Source organism: Neocloeon triangulifer, unplaced genomic scaffold (genome assembly GCF_031216515.1).
Source record: "Neocloeon triangulifer isolate White Clay Creek 2 clone unplaced genomic scaffold, ASM3121651v1 ptg000012l, whole genome shotgun sequence".
Classification (NCBI taxonomy): domain Eukaryota; kingdom Metazoa; phylum Arthropoda; class Insecta; order Ephemeroptera; family Baetidae; genus Neocloeon; species Neocloeon triangulifer.
This window is the reverse complement of record NW_026775554.1, coordinates 15,215,661-15,232,916: the sequence shown is the minus strand read 5'-3', so window position 1 is coordinate 15,232,916 and position 17,256 is coordinate 15,215,661. Positions and strand designations below refer to the sequence as shown.

At 35.7% G+C, this 17,256-nt stretch overlaps 4 protein-coding genes across 9 annotated transcripts; all 4 read right to left on the bottom strand.

Moving 5' to 3' along the window:
• Nucleotides 1–310: 310 nt before the first annotated feature.
• Nucleotides 311–4,423, bottom strand: LOC132196687 (uncharacterized). 6 transcript variants are annotated; one of them, XM_059619493.1, is made up of 8 exons: nucleotides 4,274–4,423; nucleotides 3,277–3,438; nucleotides 3,062–3,155; nucleotides 2,862–2,913; nucleotides 2,590–2,795; nucleotides 2,231–2,282; nucleotides 1,680–2,154; nucleotides 311–1,616 (listed from the first exon to the last, which is right to left on the bottom strand). In XM_059619493.1, exons 1-8 carry the CDS (start codon nucleotides 4,279–4,281, stop codon nucleotides 1,142–1,144), a joined length of 1,524 nt encoding a protein of 507 aa, XP_059475476.1. In that variant the 5' UTR covers nucleotides 4,282–4,423; the 3' UTR covers nucleotides 311–1,141. The 6 variants fall into 6 exon arrangements, with proteins under 6 accessions (XP_059475476.1, XP_059475478.1, XP_059475479.1 ...); XM_059619495.1 differs by having other exon boundaries at nucleotides 4,176–4,319; XM_059619496.1 differs by lacking the exon at nucleotides 4,274–4,423 and adding an exon at nucleotides 4,155–4,269.
• Nucleotides 4,424–5,277: 854 nt separating this feature from the next.
• Nucleotides 5,278–9,126, bottom strand: LOC132197241 (PI-PLC X domain-containing protein 3). Its single transcript, XM_059620392.1, has 3 exons — nucleotides 8,986–9,126; nucleotides 7,743–8,206; nucleotides 5,278–7,073 (listed from the first exon to the last, which is right to left on the bottom strand). The coding sequence occupies exons 1-3, from the start codon at nucleotides 9,056–9,058 to the stop codon at nucleotides 6,660–6,662; spliced, it is 951 nt and encodes a 316-aa protein (XP_059476375.1). The 5' UTR covers nucleotides 9,059–9,126; the 3' UTR covers nucleotides 5,278–6,659.
• A 137-nt stretch (nucleotides 9,127–9,263) lies between these two features.
• Nucleotides 9,264–10,967, bottom strand: LOC132196987 (F-box only protein 9). The gene is made up of 6 exons (XM_059619982.1): nucleotides 10,776–10,967; nucleotides 10,531–10,666; nucleotides 10,321–10,466; nucleotides 9,974–10,260; nucleotides 9,630–9,921; nucleotides 9,264–9,575 (listed from the first exon to the last, which is right to left on the bottom strand). Exons 1-6 carry the CDS (start codon nucleotides 10,818–10,820, stop codon nucleotides 9,402–9,404), a joined length of 1,080 nt encoding a protein of 359 aa, XP_059475965.1. The 5' UTR covers nucleotides 10,821–10,967; the 3' UTR covers nucleotides 9,264–9,401.
• Nucleotides 10,968–11,396: 429 nt separating this feature from the next.
• On the bottom strand, nucleotides 11,397–15,823 carry LOC132198430 (carboxypeptidase B-like). Its single transcript, XM_059622478.1, has 6 exons — nucleotides 15,626–15,823; nucleotides 13,804–14,007; nucleotides 12,819–13,022; nucleotides 12,065–12,426; nucleotides 11,818–12,001; nucleotides 11,397–11,699 (listed from the first exon to the last, which is right to left on the bottom strand). Exons 1-6 carry the CDS (start codon nucleotides 15,807–15,809, stop codon nucleotides 11,524–11,526), a joined length of 1,314 nt encoding a protein of 437 aa, XP_059478461.1. The 5' UTR covers nucleotides 15,810–15,823; the 3' UTR covers nucleotides 11,397–11,523.
• Between the last annotated feature and the right edge of the window lie 1,433 nt (nucleotides 15,824–17,256).

Here is a 17,256-nt window from a genome sequence, read left to right as displayed (position 1 = left end):
TGTGTTGTGCAGTACGAGTGCTCTGCATCTTGCGATTGCTGACGAGACGACAGTAGTGATTACAGTACAGTGAAGACTTTTCTTCACAATTAATTAAGTCATCAAACACAAAAAAAAAATGACTAACAATTTATCAGCTCTGGCATAATATTAAAGCCCAAACTCAAGAGCAAAAGAGCGACAAATATTGAAAAATGTATGTTAAACGCTTCTGTGTATAGTACAGGAAACAAAATTATGAACGTTGTATACTAATAATTATTATTCCGTATTATTCTTTAATCACAACGCGTTAGAATACATATAATCATACAACTACATATCAGTTTTGCATTTGTAATTTTATTTTTCTAGTGCAAAACAAAATGATTTTACAATTATCTGACAAAGTAGTGAATAACTGAATAGGTATTTAGTGTACACAAGAAAGTATCAAAGTGCAATAATTAATCGTACTGCAAGTAATAAATGAATAAATATATCGAAATATATTTAATTTTGCTGCTGCAGTCTAGTCTAATGAAGAGTGATGTAGTGTATAATACCGTATATCAATCAACACACAGTACAATCCATAAATATTTGTGGCATTTTTTGCTTTACAATCCCATCATTTTAAAGAGTACACCTTACATTTTATGTCAAGTATTTTTTCAAATATAAGATTAATTTATAATGAAAATTAAATTCAGATTCTTAAATCTCATAAATAGGAATTTGCTATCCTTAACAGGAAAAATTATTAAACAATTTTTAATAACTTTGTATTTCAACATAGAAAATGTATGTTATATTAAAATAAATATTTAAATTTTTGGCAAGTATAAATCAGAAAAACACACAAGGTGCAAGGTGTATTCTTCATTAAATTTCATCATAGCGATGACCTTACCCTGACCTTACTAAGACAGTATAATTGCATAAAGCTTTGAATTTATCTAGAAACCAGTAAAGAGAAATTTGTGCAATTGGATTTTAATACTAAATGGAATTAGTATTTTTAATCTGCATGTGTTCTAAAAAAAAGTTAGCTTATGTGCATGTGTTGTTTTAAATATATATCCTTCCTATTGGTGAATCCAAAGATGTATCAAAATGTTTCCTCATCTGTGAATCAACCTCTTTTCTATAGTATCTACCTCTAGTTGTTTTCTTTCAACATCTCATTCCAGGAGTTAGACAGCAAGTAGTGAGTGAGCTCCCTGGACGAATTCACTTCCTCAAGCGGGAACCGCTTGTTTATCTTGTACTCCATAGCGTGCAAGCTCAGGTTGAACACAGTTGTACGCAGGAACTTCATCAGACCAGGGTGCAGCTCAATCCCACCCGAGTAGGTGAAGCATCGACGCCGAATGGTTTCAGCCAGCAGTTGGGTGTTGGCAATTGACAGAAGCTGCATGTAGTTGGTGATGTCAGGCCGAAGAGTCTTCACCAAGGCAAAAAAATTGGCCAATTGCATGGCGGTTTCAGCCATGTCTTTCTCCGACTTATTTGGATTATTCGTCAGCATGGTTGTAAGGAAATCCTCAGTCAATTCATCTCTCATCAAGAAGTCCATCTGACCCTTAGAAAGCTGATTCTGCTGGAGGATCCTTATCAGGTTTTCTTTTTGAGCCCTGAATCCAACGAAAATATTAATACATACATATTTTTTTTTCATAACCATAATTAAAAGATACCTTTTCTGCTTTCTTGTGTTCAAATACGCCTGCCATTTGATGCCTATGCAAGTGAGCTTTCTGTGTGAGCTCAGGGAGGATTTGCAGAGCACCATTCGACAATCCTTGCATCGTACCAATTGAACCAAATTCTGCCCTCCGAAAGACAATCTCCCAGGAATGATGTATCCTGATTGTGAGTGCAGGACTGGCAAGTTGTTGTGCACATCGTTGCCTTTGTGCTGCAAATATTTCCAAGCAGAGAAAACTCCATTTGTTTCCATTTCAGAAGCCAGCTGCACTTCTTCCTCTTTGATGTGTTCTTCCATGTAGTGCCTCTTATAGTTGGCGGTTAGCTTCTTGCAGAACAGGCAGTAGTCTTTGCGACGTTCTTTGCCCAAGACTTGGCTGCACAGCACCTTGACAGGTCCTTTGTAGTCATAGGCAGACACTTGGTCCTCAGGAATTTGCATTTTTGATTTGCCTGTAAATTCCACTTATGAGAGAAATATAATATATTATTTTGAATTATCCTTCAAAAATTTCTCATATTGCATGATAAATATTATTACCTTCTGATTTGAATGATTTCTTTTGAGCAGGCTGGCCTGTTTTGAGATGCACCTAAAATGCAGATAAAGGGAAAGTTTTAAATGCTAGGTATGCCATTGCAAAATAAAAATTATTCTACAGTATCCGCAGCATCATTAAAACACATTTTCTCCAAAGTGTAAATGATAATGTATATTGTTTATTGGAAAAATAATATGGGTCAATAGAATATAACTTTCTTCATCAGGGGAGTTTTACACAATAAACTATAGTTTAATTAGGTTGATAATATCAGACTAATATTAGTTACGTTTCTGGGAGTAAAGTGTAGTTAAATTAATATAAATAAATGAAAATATTTCAAATCATTAATACTAACCACTTCAATCTCGGCATCCTCAGCATTTTGAGGTGACAAAAAAGGAGTGTCATCATTGCCAACCTGTAAATTCCCACTGGTTTGTTTGGGTGTCAACGAGCGACGACGCCTGATTGGCGATGGGGACTGAGAATGGGTGCAAGTGCAGCACCTGCAGTGGCCAGATCCTCGTTGACGAGGGCGAGACTTTCTATCTTGAATCTCTCCTGCAGATTAATATATGTTAAAATTAGAGAGATAATAACTGAAATATGGTTGCTAAGTAAAAAAACCTTTTTGGAACATCTGCTGATTCAGATACTCTGAGAAGTTGGGCACTGCAGCCTGAAATTTTAAATATGAATTAATTAAATGTGCACGTACGATTTTTTAGTGACATCAAAAATTGTGCATAAATTCAGCTTCGCGTCTTTAAAATTATACCATACACGGCGATAACAAAAGAGACATTCAAGAACAATATAATTATTACCAGATGGCCTGAAGCTCTCTTTGGGGTTGAGGAAGTCCCTAAAGCAATCAATTTTGCAGGCTGCTCTCCTCCCACTGCAATATTTTCCTGATTGCTGAAAAATGAACAACCAAATGCAATAATTTTAATTTTGGTAAGACTTTTTGGTGCATGAGTTAGCAAGATGCACATTTTAAATTAAAATAACTGAATAATTATGACATAATTGTAAATACCTGCTCATGACGTCATCTTCAAACTTGGCCATTTTTTCATCTACCTCAATTTTGTGCACAAGCTGCTCATTTTGCACCTGCTTTTGAGGAGATATTTCTCGTCGCCTCTTTGCAGGCAACTCAATCAGTTCAACACCCAAATCCATTTCCACCAAGGAAACGCTGTGAAAATGAAAAAAAAAATAGTGTAGAAATACATTATATATTATTATAAAATTATGCTATGATTGAAATCAAAATAGAATTTGCAGTGATGGTAAGTTTTAAAATGGGGGGAAAATGCTTGGTCAATCATACATAATTTACAGCTGTGGTCCAACGTGTCATACTCATTTTAGTTACACATTTTATATTTTAAAATGTTAAAAATAATGCAAAAATAGTATCGGATCAAGTTGAAGATATTTAGATTCCATTTACGAAAGCTTATTTCTTTCTGCTTCTCATGCTACATAATATATATTTTTTGCATTAACACGGAATTATACATCACAGATTATCGATAATACTGTAAAAACTACAAAACATGATGAAAATGTACATCACGTTTATGCAAACAAAACAGAATCAATTATGTATGTAAATTTTGATGTGCGTCCAATCAATCCTTGTGCAATACCCATCATAAATGAGAGCATAAAATGCAAAATGCCGCAAAATGCATAATTATTGATGTGTGTAATAACTGTAATAAACAAAACGTTTACAAAATATTTCAAGTGCAAACACTGCAAACGGCTGTTCAACGATTTACAGATTTATGTACAAAATAATACATCAATATTCAGCAATATTCAGGGGAAAAAAGACATAGCATAAATATGTAATGTATTAAGTACATAATCAAAATCATGCAAAGGGAAAGATCAGTCACTCACTGTACGCAAAAAAACGCTTACAAAATTCAGTTCGCGCTGTTACTAGCTCTTGAATGACTGACCTGACGCGTCACGCGACTAGCAACTAATGCTACAATCGACAATTGCGACCGACTCACTATCTCATCCAAATCCGCAGAAGTAAGAAACCTGAGTGAGAGAAGGTCCTGCTCGTCTCTGCGCAAGAAACAGAGGCAACCAGAGAGAGATTTCGAATTTTTGCTGTTATTGGTTGTTCGGCTTGCTGCGATTGCTGACGCTTGTTGCCAGCTTTCCAGTATAAATGAACGAAAGGAAAAAGTATTCTCAAATTCCACAAGCGTCCACCAGAAGACGGAATGCGGCACCAGAAGCAGAAACCAGCCAATCACCCCGCTGCTGCAAAATCCCATCCATCCCCTCACCCAAGCTAAGACTTGTCAAGGCCGTCAGGCGCTGCAGTTGCAGTTCAGCCAAGTATGTACTTGTTTTCTTTTAACAACCTCTTATTTACTCAATTTGTGAATGCGGGGGTAGAAAAAGTGCACGAAACAGAGACAAATACAGAATACAGACGTCACGGACAATGTCTGACGGCCGCGGGCCGACAGATGAAGACAAGCTCAGACAAACGACAAGCACGAACCTGCAGTCACTCTGAGTCAGCCTAGCCTGGCAAAGGAGAGAAGGGAACAAAGAAGAGCCAAAGACAAACGTAAATTTATTTCTCAGATATGTACATAAGTACATAATTGTTAAGATGCGTGTGTTTTTCTGTTCTGATTAGTGTAGAGTAGTGTCTTTGTAAAAACCTCATAAAAAGTAAAAATTTATTTATTCTTCATGTTTTTATGCAATCTTTTTTATAGCCCCTGATAATATATTTATTCATTTGTATCTTTCTATTTTTAAGCTCGCCCAGCCGTTTCTACAAGACATTCTCCTTCGCATTTTGGCAGTTCGTGACTAAAGTCGCGAAAGAAAGTAAACAAGACCAGAACCGCAGAAACTTTCGCCAACTGACTCAACTAATAGTAAGTGACAAAATATTCTTAATTACAAAAAATTTATTTAGAATAGAAGATAGGTTGATATTTTAGAATCAAACAAGTTAAAATTACAATATAAATAGTACAATATATTATTCAACTAGTTTTACATAGAAATCACCGATAATCACAACACAATTAAGCTATAAATTACTAGTACTGCAAAATACTGCATGTATGCAATGCGCATTGCACATGAAAAACACTGAACGCATAATTATACCAAGACAGTACCTGGACAATACAATATTATATTTATTTGGAATGTTTTTTTTTTGCATCTGCATAACAACTATACCAAGTAATTTTAGAAGCAGTACAATATTATTGCACAAACGCCGCAAACATGTATTTTTTTTAACTTAAAATTTATTGACGGAATAATAATAAAATCCTGATAATATTTTATTGAATACTTATTTTGCAATGCACACATTTAAATTTCTTCCACAGTTGAATTACGCGTTACAAAAACAGAAAAAAAGTACTATATAGGTCAATTTGTTTTACAAGTTGTGCATAATGATAATGAGAGTAAAAACCACTTCAACATTTTTTAATAAAATTACAAGTAGAAGAAAATAATTATTATCCATATATATAAGTTAAATAAAAGATATTATAATAATGAAAGTATCACAACAATTATTTAATAAAATTAAAATTTAAAAATTTCTTTCCGAGTAGTTCTGAGCATGAATGTGGGTTCAATTGGCACATTCTTAAGTCCAACGGCGTAATTATTATGGAAAAGTGGAGCAATTCTCTGCAGAATCAGATTATTATTATTTTTTCTTAATCATTTGACTAGTTTAATTTATCCCAAAAGGGACTAATATCAGAGAGATCAGTTTTTTTATCATGTAGAGGAAAATGGGCTCACAAAAATAGGGGCCATGGACGACTTTTCATTTATTTACTTTTTTGTAATTTGTTGCTTAATGGAAGGTTCTTTTTAAATAGCAGTTTAACCGTTCAACATCAAAATTTTTAACCTGCATGGGTCATTCCAATTAATTTAATTGCTGTGGGAAATGTTTCATGTGGACTAGTTTATCATGTATTGTAAATCTTGGTCGCCATGCAATCCATACTTTTAATGGACCAATTTCATAATTCATCTATATTTTCGATATTTTCCAAAAGTATATTTTTTCCCTATAGACTATCAGGCTGTTTTGTGTTATAGTTTGTAAAGCACATGTCTCTAAAATTTCCCAGGACATACCCCTTTGCTGGGAAATTACATATAAATTAGAAAAATGAAATTATTATGCGCGGAGGTTTCATTCCTTTTTGTGACAAAATTACTTGAGATATGAATTTTTCACCACATTTTCCTTATAATTCTATAAGATTTGGCTATGGGAACGTTTTTAACGTTGCTAAGCACGACTTTTTTCATCACAAAAGGGTTATTAAATACAACTCGGACGGGAAGGGATCATCGTCGATATACATAATAGTTGTCTAATTTTCAACGTGATTTCTCTGAGAACTTTTTGAAATTGAGTTGGACAATCGTTTCAACAAAAGCGCATCCGTCAACTCCGACAAAATCAGCGATCGCAACGTTGATCCCTCCAGTGCCAGCCGATTGCCGTCCGAGCCATGGGACGACGGCCTGGTTGCACTTTCGGACGAGACCCCTGCGCAGATTCGAGCACATGCCGGCGGGAACGACGGTGGTGGTGCGCGGGGTCAACACGCACTGGGAAACGTGACCCCGACGCTTGTCGCGCGCGACCAGCCCGCGTTCCAGAAAGCCGATGAGGGCGCGGGGCTCGCGAACGTTGGGCCATGGCGAAGGCAGGGCTTCGCCAGGCCACAAACCAGGGGCGCCTTGGAAGTCGTCCGTTCGGTACACAAGCACTATTTGATGGCCAAGCGCCTGAAAAGGAAAGATTTTGCATGTCTAAATTAAAGAAATTTCTAAAGTCAAAATAATGATCAAGTTTTGATTTTGCTATACTTTTCACTGTCGGTTTGAAAATTTGATTGATAAAATTGAGAAGCGTTTTTTTCCCCAATAAACCACTTTAAATTATTGTTTTATTATTTTTATTATTTTTATAATTTTTATAATAAATGCAATTTATAATTATTATATAATTATTCTTCTGACTAAAGAAAAAAGTTTGAAAATGGAACAAGAAAAGGAAACAAGAAGCATATTTGAATTTTACATGAAAAACAAAAGCACAAAAGCTTCCCTCAAATTGACATTGATTTGTTATAGGCGGTATAGCCCATATTAATTGAAAAACTATATTTATCATAAACTACTATTGAAATACGAAAGGTGTGATGAATACACTATAACATACATCAATTTATTTCAGATGTTTAAAAAAAAATATTAAAATGCTTCCACCTCAATTACGACTAAAAATTTGATTAAACTGTAAAATTAACTTTTGCTTCATTTAAGTCTCATAATTACTTTTTTAATAATTTGATGATGTAAAAGTGATTTTTATCAATGCTATTTTTATTTTTGAAGTCCAGCAAGTCCAATATAAATGAAAACTACTATTATTTTGCAGCTATTTTTTAATACCTGCATCCATCGAAGAGTAATTTCTTCAGGGGCGCCGGGCCAGTATGGGCAGAGGCGCGAGCCAAAGAGCCCTTGCATGTGCTTAATAAATTGAGTATGATCGTCCGAGGTGAAATTGTAAAAGTGCTGGAAATCTAAGACGACGACCTCTTGGTCGAACGCGCTGAGAAATGCGTCCACCTCTGCCAAGAGGGGGCCGATTTCGGTTCCGCAAAGGTGGTGAACGACCAGCGGTTGCGAGTTTCTGTCTCTGCCGTCCACGGGCATGGCCACTCTCAGGTCCAGGTAGCGAATGCCGTGACGCAATTGATCGCTGATTTTCAATCGCTGCGTTACACTCCAGTTGTAGAGGATGGACCGCGTCACCGCGCCGAACATTTTCTCCATCTTTCGCACGGCTGTCGGACAGTCCGGCGCCAATGGGGCGCTGGCGCTTATCGTGTAACTCAGAGAGTCGTGGGTGCCTGCGAAAAAGGATGAGCAAAATGACTAAAATTATTTCGGTTTTGTAATTTTTTTAAATTATTCTAAGAGAAGATTGGATTTTTTACTTAAAATTATGGTACTTTGGCCTAATATAAAAGTATTTTTTCCAGCAAATTTTGAAATAATCGAGGCTAAAAAAATCTCAAATCTTATATGGAACAATAAGAATTAAAAATTTAACCCTCATTCCATAATTAATTAAATTAATAATGAAAAATATAGCCCATTTTAATATTAACCGTTGGAATTATAAGGCTTGATATACTTTAAATATTTTGAGAATATTAAAAAAAAAAACTTTCTTCTGTAAAATTTAGAAAATTACTCAAAACCCTTGAAAAGCTTTTCTGCACATGATTTTAAATATATATTTCAACAGATTTGTTTTTAAATTACAGCAACAATGAGGAGGAATAGCAGTTTTACTTAAATAATAATAAATTTATTATTAATAATGCTAAATTAAAATTTTATTGTACCAATTTAACTCGTCTGGAATATTCTGCATGAAAAACGCCTAAGTTGGCAATGTTTTAAATTATTGTTCAATTTTTTCATATAATGAAATAAGATCAGTTTTAACAAATATTTATTTTATTGTTGAGTCTCAAAAGTACTAATCTCAAAGCACTTATCAGCTGATTAGTCTAGGACTTCGGTTTAAGACAGGGCTCATTTAGTATAGCTTGGGGTAAAATCACATCCGGTGTGTTAAATCTAATCTACATTTTATAGTTGGTAGATTTTATTAAATTACCTGGAATTGCGAGCCTAAAAAAGGGCACATCTTTGGCCTTATCAGGAAGTCGACCCATCCATTCCCCAGCCATAGTCACGGCTTCCTCAGGCCGAGTTGAAGAAGTGCGTCCTTGAGGACGATGCTAGCTAGATAACTAAAAATATTATACGCCCCTTCGACGAGGGTGTGCAAGACGGCACAGTAGGGCCAACAGCTGCGTGTGTGCTAATCTAATTTGATGTGTATGTACCGCAAATTATATGATGTTTTACCAAATAAGGCTAGAAAGATTTTCTAGAACTTTTATAAACTTGGAAATTTATTTTAATTCACAGAACAGCATAATCACCTTATTAATAAAAAAATAACAATATTAATATTACGGTTCTAATTGAACTAGTTCTCTACATGAAAAATTTGAATTGTTATATTTATCACAGCATCTCCTGGGAAGGCATTTGCACGTAGCTACGCACTCGAGCGAAATTGAACGCAGGAAACTGATTTTGGTTTAAGTCAAGCTCGCACACCGATTTCTGCCCTGAGAGATATGTTGTCTCAATGCTATAACGTGACCATATCAGTTTTTGACCGGCAATTTCCAATTCCTGAGGAAAAAATGTTTTATCAAAAATTCATAAAAAATCTGTCATAAGTTATACCAATAAGTATTTTCTGAATCCCGAATCATGCGGTGGAGGCCCTCGTCTTCTGATTTCCACCCTCGGCTTAAGACGGGGCGCCTCAGTTAGTTCTGCGGTCAATCTTGTGCCATTTACTTTGTAGTGTCCTCTCAAAACCTGGGGATGAGCCACTCGTCTTGTTCTCAGATAGCCCACACTCACTTTGGGCAACTCTGCCGAAGTGAGCATGAAGGCAAGACCACCAGTGAAAAACCTGACCAGTCTGAAATACTGCACTGTGTGCCAAGGCAGGTATTCCGAGGTTTGGAAACTGAAAATTTTTACTCAGCTATTCAAATTTAAAACTTTCTTAGAAAAATTACCTCAACTCTCCAGGTCGCGCATAAGTAACTCGGGCAATATAGCAGCCGTCGACCCTGACCCTGGGCCGGCGGTCAAACTCAACACGCCATTTTCTTCGACCCTCTACGGCACATCCCCACTGTCTCTTGCAAATAAGGCGCCACAACTCATTGTCATGAGCGGCCAAGTAAAATCCACGGCAAACTTCGGAAAATCGGGCCCAGGAGCGAAAGTCAAGTTCCGATGACACAATCCATCGGAGCAAAAGCAGGATAAGTTCAGGAGGCAACCGACTTATATGGGTGCCCTGAAATACATATTATTTTTTTAAATATTTAACAAGAAGCTATTGAAAAACTTGAATAACCTCTGGATTTGTGTTGGGAAGGGCGACTGTTCCTTGCTGGGAAATTATTTGGGAAAATTTTGCAGGCAAATCTTCAAATACGACCTCCTCGGCTTGCTTATTTGCATTGTCATCAACTCCTTTTTCCTTTCTGTTTGTGGTTGTCACTGTAGAAAAACAATTTAAAATTTTAATAAGTATTAATAATGAATTTTTGTAACAATAATATACCTGTTTTTTGGGACAGTTCATGAACACGTTGTTCCACGTCAGGGACAAGCTGCACAGCTTTGCGGTAAAAAATGACTGCGTCCCTCAACTGTCCTTCCTCCTCAAGGGCAGAACCCTTTAAAAACAGCCGCATTGCCTAAGAGAATTATTGAAAATTATTTATATAGGATTATGTAATAATGCTCTAATTTAAAATATTGAGTTGTTATCATCCGCAATATTGTATAATTTTTCTGAATACACACCCTCGTAAGGTCAGCGGCCAACTCTTCACTGACTCCCGCGTCCATTGCCTTTATCGTTTCACAAAATTAGGCACTCCTCCTGAATTAAAACATTTTATCGAATTAAACTGAGAGAATTATATTAATTTCTCTTGAGGCTGATAAATCTGGATGCCATTATTTTTGTTATTGTTGCCAGTGCTGCCAGCTTTGAGTCCCTTCTGGTAGTAATATTTCTATGGATTTAGCGGGATGGACCAAATCAAAAAGCCACACGACACCGCTATGTGCAAAGAGGTGTGTTGTGTGCAATTGCAATTGTAAAAGAAAAAATTAAAAAGTCATTTATGAATTTTTTAGAAATTGAGCTGAATTCCTAATTTGTCTGATATGAAATAATATATTGTCATTAAATCTCCTGCATTGCCAATGTGCCTTCTAATTTAATTAGTAAACAAAAAAAGATGGCACTCCAATGATCATGACAATTTTATTTATCAACATCTTGTCTCATTCAGTCAGATGAGGTTGTAATGGTGTTTTATTAGTTATCCAATAAAATCTAGATTTGTTTTACTATACAAATCAATACTAATATAACATAAAACAGAAAAAAGGAGTCAAAACAAAAGCACATTTATTATTTTTTTTTGTAGCATTTTGCTTTTTATTTAAATAAATAAAAACCATTTGTGGCCAGTACATTAAAAAACTTCTCCTAAACTTTGTATTTTATCGCATTTGTTCATCAGAGGGATGAAAATTGAGATCAGCCAGAAGTTGTAATTTCCTCGGAAATAGTTTTAATAGCTGCAAATGCCTCTCTACCAGTTGGCTGAATGTACTGCGCTGGCAGCAGGAATCCAAAACGACCTCTGTCTCTCAGCTCAATTGTGTAAGTGTACTTGACCCTAGGGCCTCCCTTAGCCCAATCATCGGCACCTCCTTAAATAAATAATTTAATTTTACAATATTCAAAAATTTAATTTTAAATAGTAAAAAAAAATCAACCATTGTTTGGATTGAATACAAATTAAATTAATAATAAAAATCTATTACATACCTGAAGCGGCATACAAAAGGCTTGCAGAGTTTCCAACCGTATAAGAGGCGCCACCAACTTGTCTCATATTCTGAGCTGCCTTCTTGCCCACCCTGTCCAAATCAGCGTAATCGGGGGGAACTTTTTTGTCATAACCCCATGGGTACAGAATGTACTGTCCGTAACTGTGGAACGTCACATAAGCCTAACGAAAAATAAGATGAATGCGTTTTAATTCAAATTTATTACTTTTTTAAACACTGCCTACCCTGACGCTGGTGCCTAAGTTGGAAACAAAATTCCTGATGGCCTGTGTCTCGGGCTCAGAGAAGGGAGCGCTTCCGGCGTAGATTTCCTGACAGGGGTCGTGACTCGATCCCGCACCACCCCACTTGTAGCCAAAATTCCTGTTCAGGTCAGTGCCGGCGCATCTACCCTTGCTGGCGTCCTTCCTGTTTTTGCGCCACAACCGCACGCCGTTGTGCGTGTGCTCGTAACCATCAGGGTTCACAACTGGGACGATGTAAAAGTCGACTTTGTCGGCAAAAGTGTTGCTGTCCCGATTTTCTGTCAACTCTTTTATGATGTAGCCCACAGAGGCTGGCGAGATCCACTCCCGAGCATGAATACCTGAAAATGGAAACAAAAGAAATATGATTTATAAATGCAACTTCTCTAACTCTAAATTCCTATAAATTTTCTCAAATTTTTTATTTTCCGCCACAGACTGGTTTTTTTTTTATATCTTCTGATACTGCTAGTTGATATAAATATTGAGCTAAGCTATAGGTTTTTCAAGTTTAACGTGCTGACTATGAATATGTTAACCACTTACTCAATTTCCATTTAAAAGAGTAGATTTGCAGTTTGTTTTTAAATGAACAGAAGTTTCAAAAAGGGACAAAGCACTATTTTCTTCACTTCATTAAAAAACTATAAAAAAAATAAATGCGCATGATCAACTGTATATTTGAGAAATAAAATTGATTCGCTTTTCGTAGTACGTCAATTGCGCTACTTGCCTCCATCAATATAAAATGCAGGTTTAGTTGCTCTCTCGCTTCTGCTTTTTGAAGAAGAAATTTTGATCATTTTTATCGGCCTGCCCTCAACGGACGATCCAATAGTTTGGACTGAACAAATATCAGGATACGTCTGTGCCAAGTAGTCCAAATAACCGTGAATATCGGCGACCCTATGGTAGCTCTGCAAGGTGAAACGATGACCTGAAACAAAATCGCAATGAGCGAAATCAGACCAGTTGTCTACTTTTGCGGCGATAAATTAAAATGCAAGACATGGTGCCAAACAAAAATGATTAATTCATGCCTGCCAATGAAACACAAAAGATATACAAATAAATGCAACACACAGAATTGCGAGGTAATTTATGTGCGCGGAGAGAAAGGAAGCTTTGCTTATTTACATTTTTGTTTAAGGGCCCATTAAAGGCCTCATTTTGTTTATCTGTTGGAAAATATTTACATTTCTTTCCATCCTCGGGAATATACATTTAATTCAGGCACGTGCTGGTCGCACCTCTTTTTTACATTTGTGTATGTTTTTCTTCAGTTTTAATTGACACCCACAAAACATATAAAATTCATGTTATTAATAAAAAAATAGTGCAAATGCAGTTGTTAGTTTGTTCTTGCAAATTTGTTTTGTGAGCTGACAACAAAAAGATTTCCTGCCCTGGTCATCTCACCGCGCTTTTTGCAGCAAAACAATTCGTTATAAGGCGATACATAATGCGTCGTCCTGCGCCTCCACTGAAAAACAGGCGCTGCCCTAACGCCCTTGCCGACTGCAATTCATAACGCAAATCGAGTCAAATCGGCTGCTCACGCGACAATTGCAGTTGAGCTGCAAGAGGAAACAAAAGTTTTTTTGCCACACGGAGTAAAACACTGAAATTGACGTGTCTTTTGTGTATAGTAAAGCGAAAAATGACAAATTGAAAAGGCAATAATTTTTTAATAAATTGATGCTATTTCCAAGGCTTACCTTGTCTGCCCGCAAGTTCTTCCTCCTCTTCCTCGGATAGGCTAGGATTTTCGTCCTTAATTGCTGTTTCTACGTCAGATATCATGACCCTGAAGGTCGCGCTGACGTTTCTTAGTTGGTCCTTGACCACATCCAAAGCTGGTGCGGGCACCATGATGTCGACGTGAGTTCGTCCGGCTGCGGGATTCAACCACGTGTCCAACTCTAGAACCAGAAAATATTATTATAATGATTATTATCTTTTGATCAGATCATTAAAAATTCATATTCATTTTTATTACTGAAAACAATTTAATATTGTTTGTTCTAGCTAATTTGAAGTTCTAGCAAAAAGCAAGTAAATCTCTTTCTAAAGTCGCCGATCTTCTTTAATGTAAAAAATATTGAGGTTGAAGTAATTTAAAAATTTTGAGACACATTTTCATGGTACAAAAAGTTAAATGCAGATTTTTACAATTTATTCATTTAATTTTTCACTATAAATATAATGAATTATTGCATTCAAAAAATTCAGAACATCAAAAGTAAATTATTTATGATTTCTACCAAAGTAAAATCCAAGTCGTTTGATGTTGAGAAAAATTTCTTGGTTAAAATTCGACGGGGCGCGAGCTACTTTAAGTTCAGACGTGTAATAACGGTGCTTGCAATTTCGTTCTTTACTTTCGTGACCTATCAATCAGATGCCAAAATCAGCGTGAGTCTCATGTGAGAGGAGAGAGAACTGGTTTTTTCTTTCTGTCCCATCATCGCGCAGAAGTTCAAGAATAAACTTAACAGATGAAGCCGAGATGTGATAACTGTACCGCAACCGTTGACGCTCGGCCACGCGGCGCCTTGGAGTGCAAGGTTCTGTTGGCTGACCTACGCGCGATCTCTCATTACTTATGCATGCCGCATTCTTTTCTCGTTTGTTGGGTGGGCAGTAGAAGCAGTTCTTCGTCGTGGCTATTCTAATATATTTGTTGTCAATAAAGACTTATCAAAGGAGGAAAACTAATGTGCAAGATAACTGTCCGTTCGATTAGCATAAATTTTCATTCGAATATCATCAGGTCAACGCTCTAAATTTGTTGCATTGATTGATCTGATTTTTAATTTACAAAACTCCCTCCCATTGCAGCATTTGCAAAGTGCCACGCCACTTGCCACTCAAATAATTTATGTTGATGAAGAAACGAAAATCAGTAAAAAAAGGCAATGCTCAACCTGTTTTTTCAATTGTATGAATTTTTTCTTTACTTAATATCTCTAATTGTTTCCACGTTAATTTATTATTATTCATAAATTTTCATCGTAACGGTCAGAATTTGTTTAATTTAATTTTCTTGTCAAGCAAGCTTTTTATTAGCTCTCATTAGAAATCAAGAAATATTGGAATCTTTATAAGGAAAATAACATACAAGATGAAATATGGCAGTATAGATATAAAACGACGATTAAAATTTGAAATAGACACTTCACACCTTGGTTGCTTCTTTCTTTCTTTTCATTGTTTTAGCAACTGAAAATGTGACCTTTTAAAATTTAACTTCATGTAAAGTGAACAATTTAAATGAAAAAAATCTGGTTTCTTTCCTGATCTATTTTCCTAGTGGCTACTTCTTCTTCCTAATAAAAACTTTTTCTTTGTGTTATTTGTTTTCAATAACGTTTGCATGTTAAAGTAAAGAGAACTTTTTTTACCTTATTAGTCAGGCCAGTGACTTATTATCAGCATTTATGTAAAGTTTAGTGTTCATTAATTTTTTTTATTGTGATCCCCCAAAAATATTTAATTAATTCAGAAAAGTAATTATAATTAAATTTAATCAATTCTTACTCTGTTCTTCTTGCATCTTCCTCAAAACTTCCTTCTGGTGCTCCGACACAGCCTCAACCCTGAGCACTTGCGCACCCTTGTACAACTCCTGTGCGTCCTGGATGTCCCGCAGCTCGCCTGCATTTTGCGGCGCCGCTCGGGCCAGGGCGGCGGCCAGGGTCAAAATCAGCAACCTAGGCAGCATTCTGGCCGACTGAACACGCGCTGAGCCTCTGCCGCGTTTTATATACCTGGACGCCTCCCACCTCAGGTGCGTGTGATAGATTCAACTGATCGCATATATAAATATCGGAGTGACGATCTACAATTTCAAAATTTAAAATTCACTGCCTGTTCTGGCAATAAAATAAAAGAAGAAGCTTAGACGTCAAAGTTGTGTGTGTCGCTTTTTTGGCACACTGATTTTGAATAGCAAAATTCAAGACGCGTCTCTACGTTCAGAATTATAGTATGACCTGCCACCAACAAACTGGATGACCTAATAATTACGTTATATAAGTTCAAAATTAGGAGCTTTTTTTTAAATGATTAGTTCAAAAGAAAAATTTTAGTTGCAAATTAAATTTATTGGTGCACCACAAGGCATGAAGACAATCTCTGCCCAAATCGAAATACATCATACAAAATAATACAAACATTCAAAAGTTATAATTAAAAGATAAACCACAACAATTCAATTGGAGAGAAGAGTCACATAATATTATATACTGAAAAAGCTTTTCGGAAAAAACTAAGAAATCGAGAATGTAAATTTTAAACTGAATAGTAAAAATTGGACTTTTAACAACTCATTTTTTTGAAATAGAAAATAATTTGATAATAATGTTACTTATATAAATTACAATTTAAAAAAAGGGTTTCAAATTTTATTTATATTGGCAAATTTTACCTTTCATACATTTGTGAGATATTAATTCTTAATTGCTTTGAGCAGGTTAATTAAGAGGCCTTAGCTTTGACTAAAATAAAATTATTGAGCAGGGCACAAAAACGTATTTTATGTGCTTTTTATGCTTTTAATTTGTTAAAGTTTGATACTATATACATTAAATTATTATCATATTAGGTGTTCCAGAATTGAATAAAAGCGGGATAAAAATTGAGGAACGTAACATTTAAAAACATTTTTTACACCAAGACTGCACCACCAACATGCAAAATGACATCAACTAGTTGACTATTGACTATTGTTATCATTTTAATTAAAACAACTTATTCTCTTTAATATCTATTACATAATAGTAGCAACTTAAATTGCGAATAATTTAAAATTTTAATTATGGCCTTCTGAGGCCTCTCGAGATCGTCTTTACATTTAAAAACGTTTAATTATTGTGATTATTTTTCTCCTTCGCACATACAAATGTTGATATTCATTTTGCGGCCCACCTCAGCGCGGCGGACTTTCTTTTGTCCCCAAGTTTTGGCAACTGGGCTATCATAAGATGTTACCGTTTCTTGATACTGTAACTTCATTCATTTTCTCCTTTTTGACTTGCATAGAATAAACTTTGGTAATAATTAATAATAAATTGCAGAGGCCGCATTAAGCTGCATTATTCAAGTGGCTTTAAGGCTCATAATACTTATTAAGCATACTATGGAGGGATCATAAAAAATATTAGGCTTGT

Coding starts and splice junctions, on each gene's coding strand:
- LOC132196687 (XM_059619492.1), bottom strand. Junction 3,156..3,276: donor GAAGATGACGTCATGAGCAG/GTATTTACAATT, acceptor TTCATTTTTCAG/CAATCAGGAAAATATTGCAG. Junction 2,796..2,861: donor TCAGCAGATGTTCCAAAAAG/GTTTTTTTACTT, acceptor ATTAATCTGCAG/GAGAGATTCAAGATAGAAAG.
- LOC132197241 (XM_059620392.1), bottom strand. CDS start 9,058: ATGGCTGGGGAATGGATGGGTCGACTTCCTGATAAGGCCAAAGATGTG. Junction 8,207..8,985: donor TTTTAGGCTCGCAATTCCAG/GTAATTTAATAA, acceptor CCTTTTTCGCAG/GCACCCACGACTCTCTGAGT. Junction 7,074..7,742: donor TTACTCTTCGATGGATGCAG/GTATTAAAAAAT, acceptor TTTCCTTTTCAG/GCGCTTGGCCATCAAATAGT.
- LOC132196987 (XM_059619982.1), bottom strand. CDS start 10,820: ATGGACGCGGGAGTCAGTGAAGAGTTGGCCGCTGACCTTACGAGG. Junction 10,667..10,775: donor TGGCCGCTGACCTTACGAGG/GTGTGTATTCAG, acceptor TAATTCTCTTAG/GCAATGCGGCTGTTTTTAAA. Junction 9,576..9,629: donor GATTCAGAAAATACTTATTG/GTATAACTTATG, acceptor TTTTTTCCTCAG/GAATTGGAAATTGCCGGTCA.
- LOC132198430 (XM_059622478.1), bottom strand. CDS start 15,809: ATGCTGCCTAGGTTGCTGATTTTGACCCTGGCCGCCGCCCTGGCCCGA. Junction 13,023..13,803: donor AGAACTTGCGGGCAGACAAG/GTAAGCCTTGGA, acceptor ATTTTGTTTCAG/GTCATCGTTTCACCTTGCAG. Junction 12,427..12,818: donor TGCATTTTATATTGATGGAG/GCAAGTAGCGCA, acceptor TTCCATTTTCAG/GTATTCATGCTCGGGAGTGG.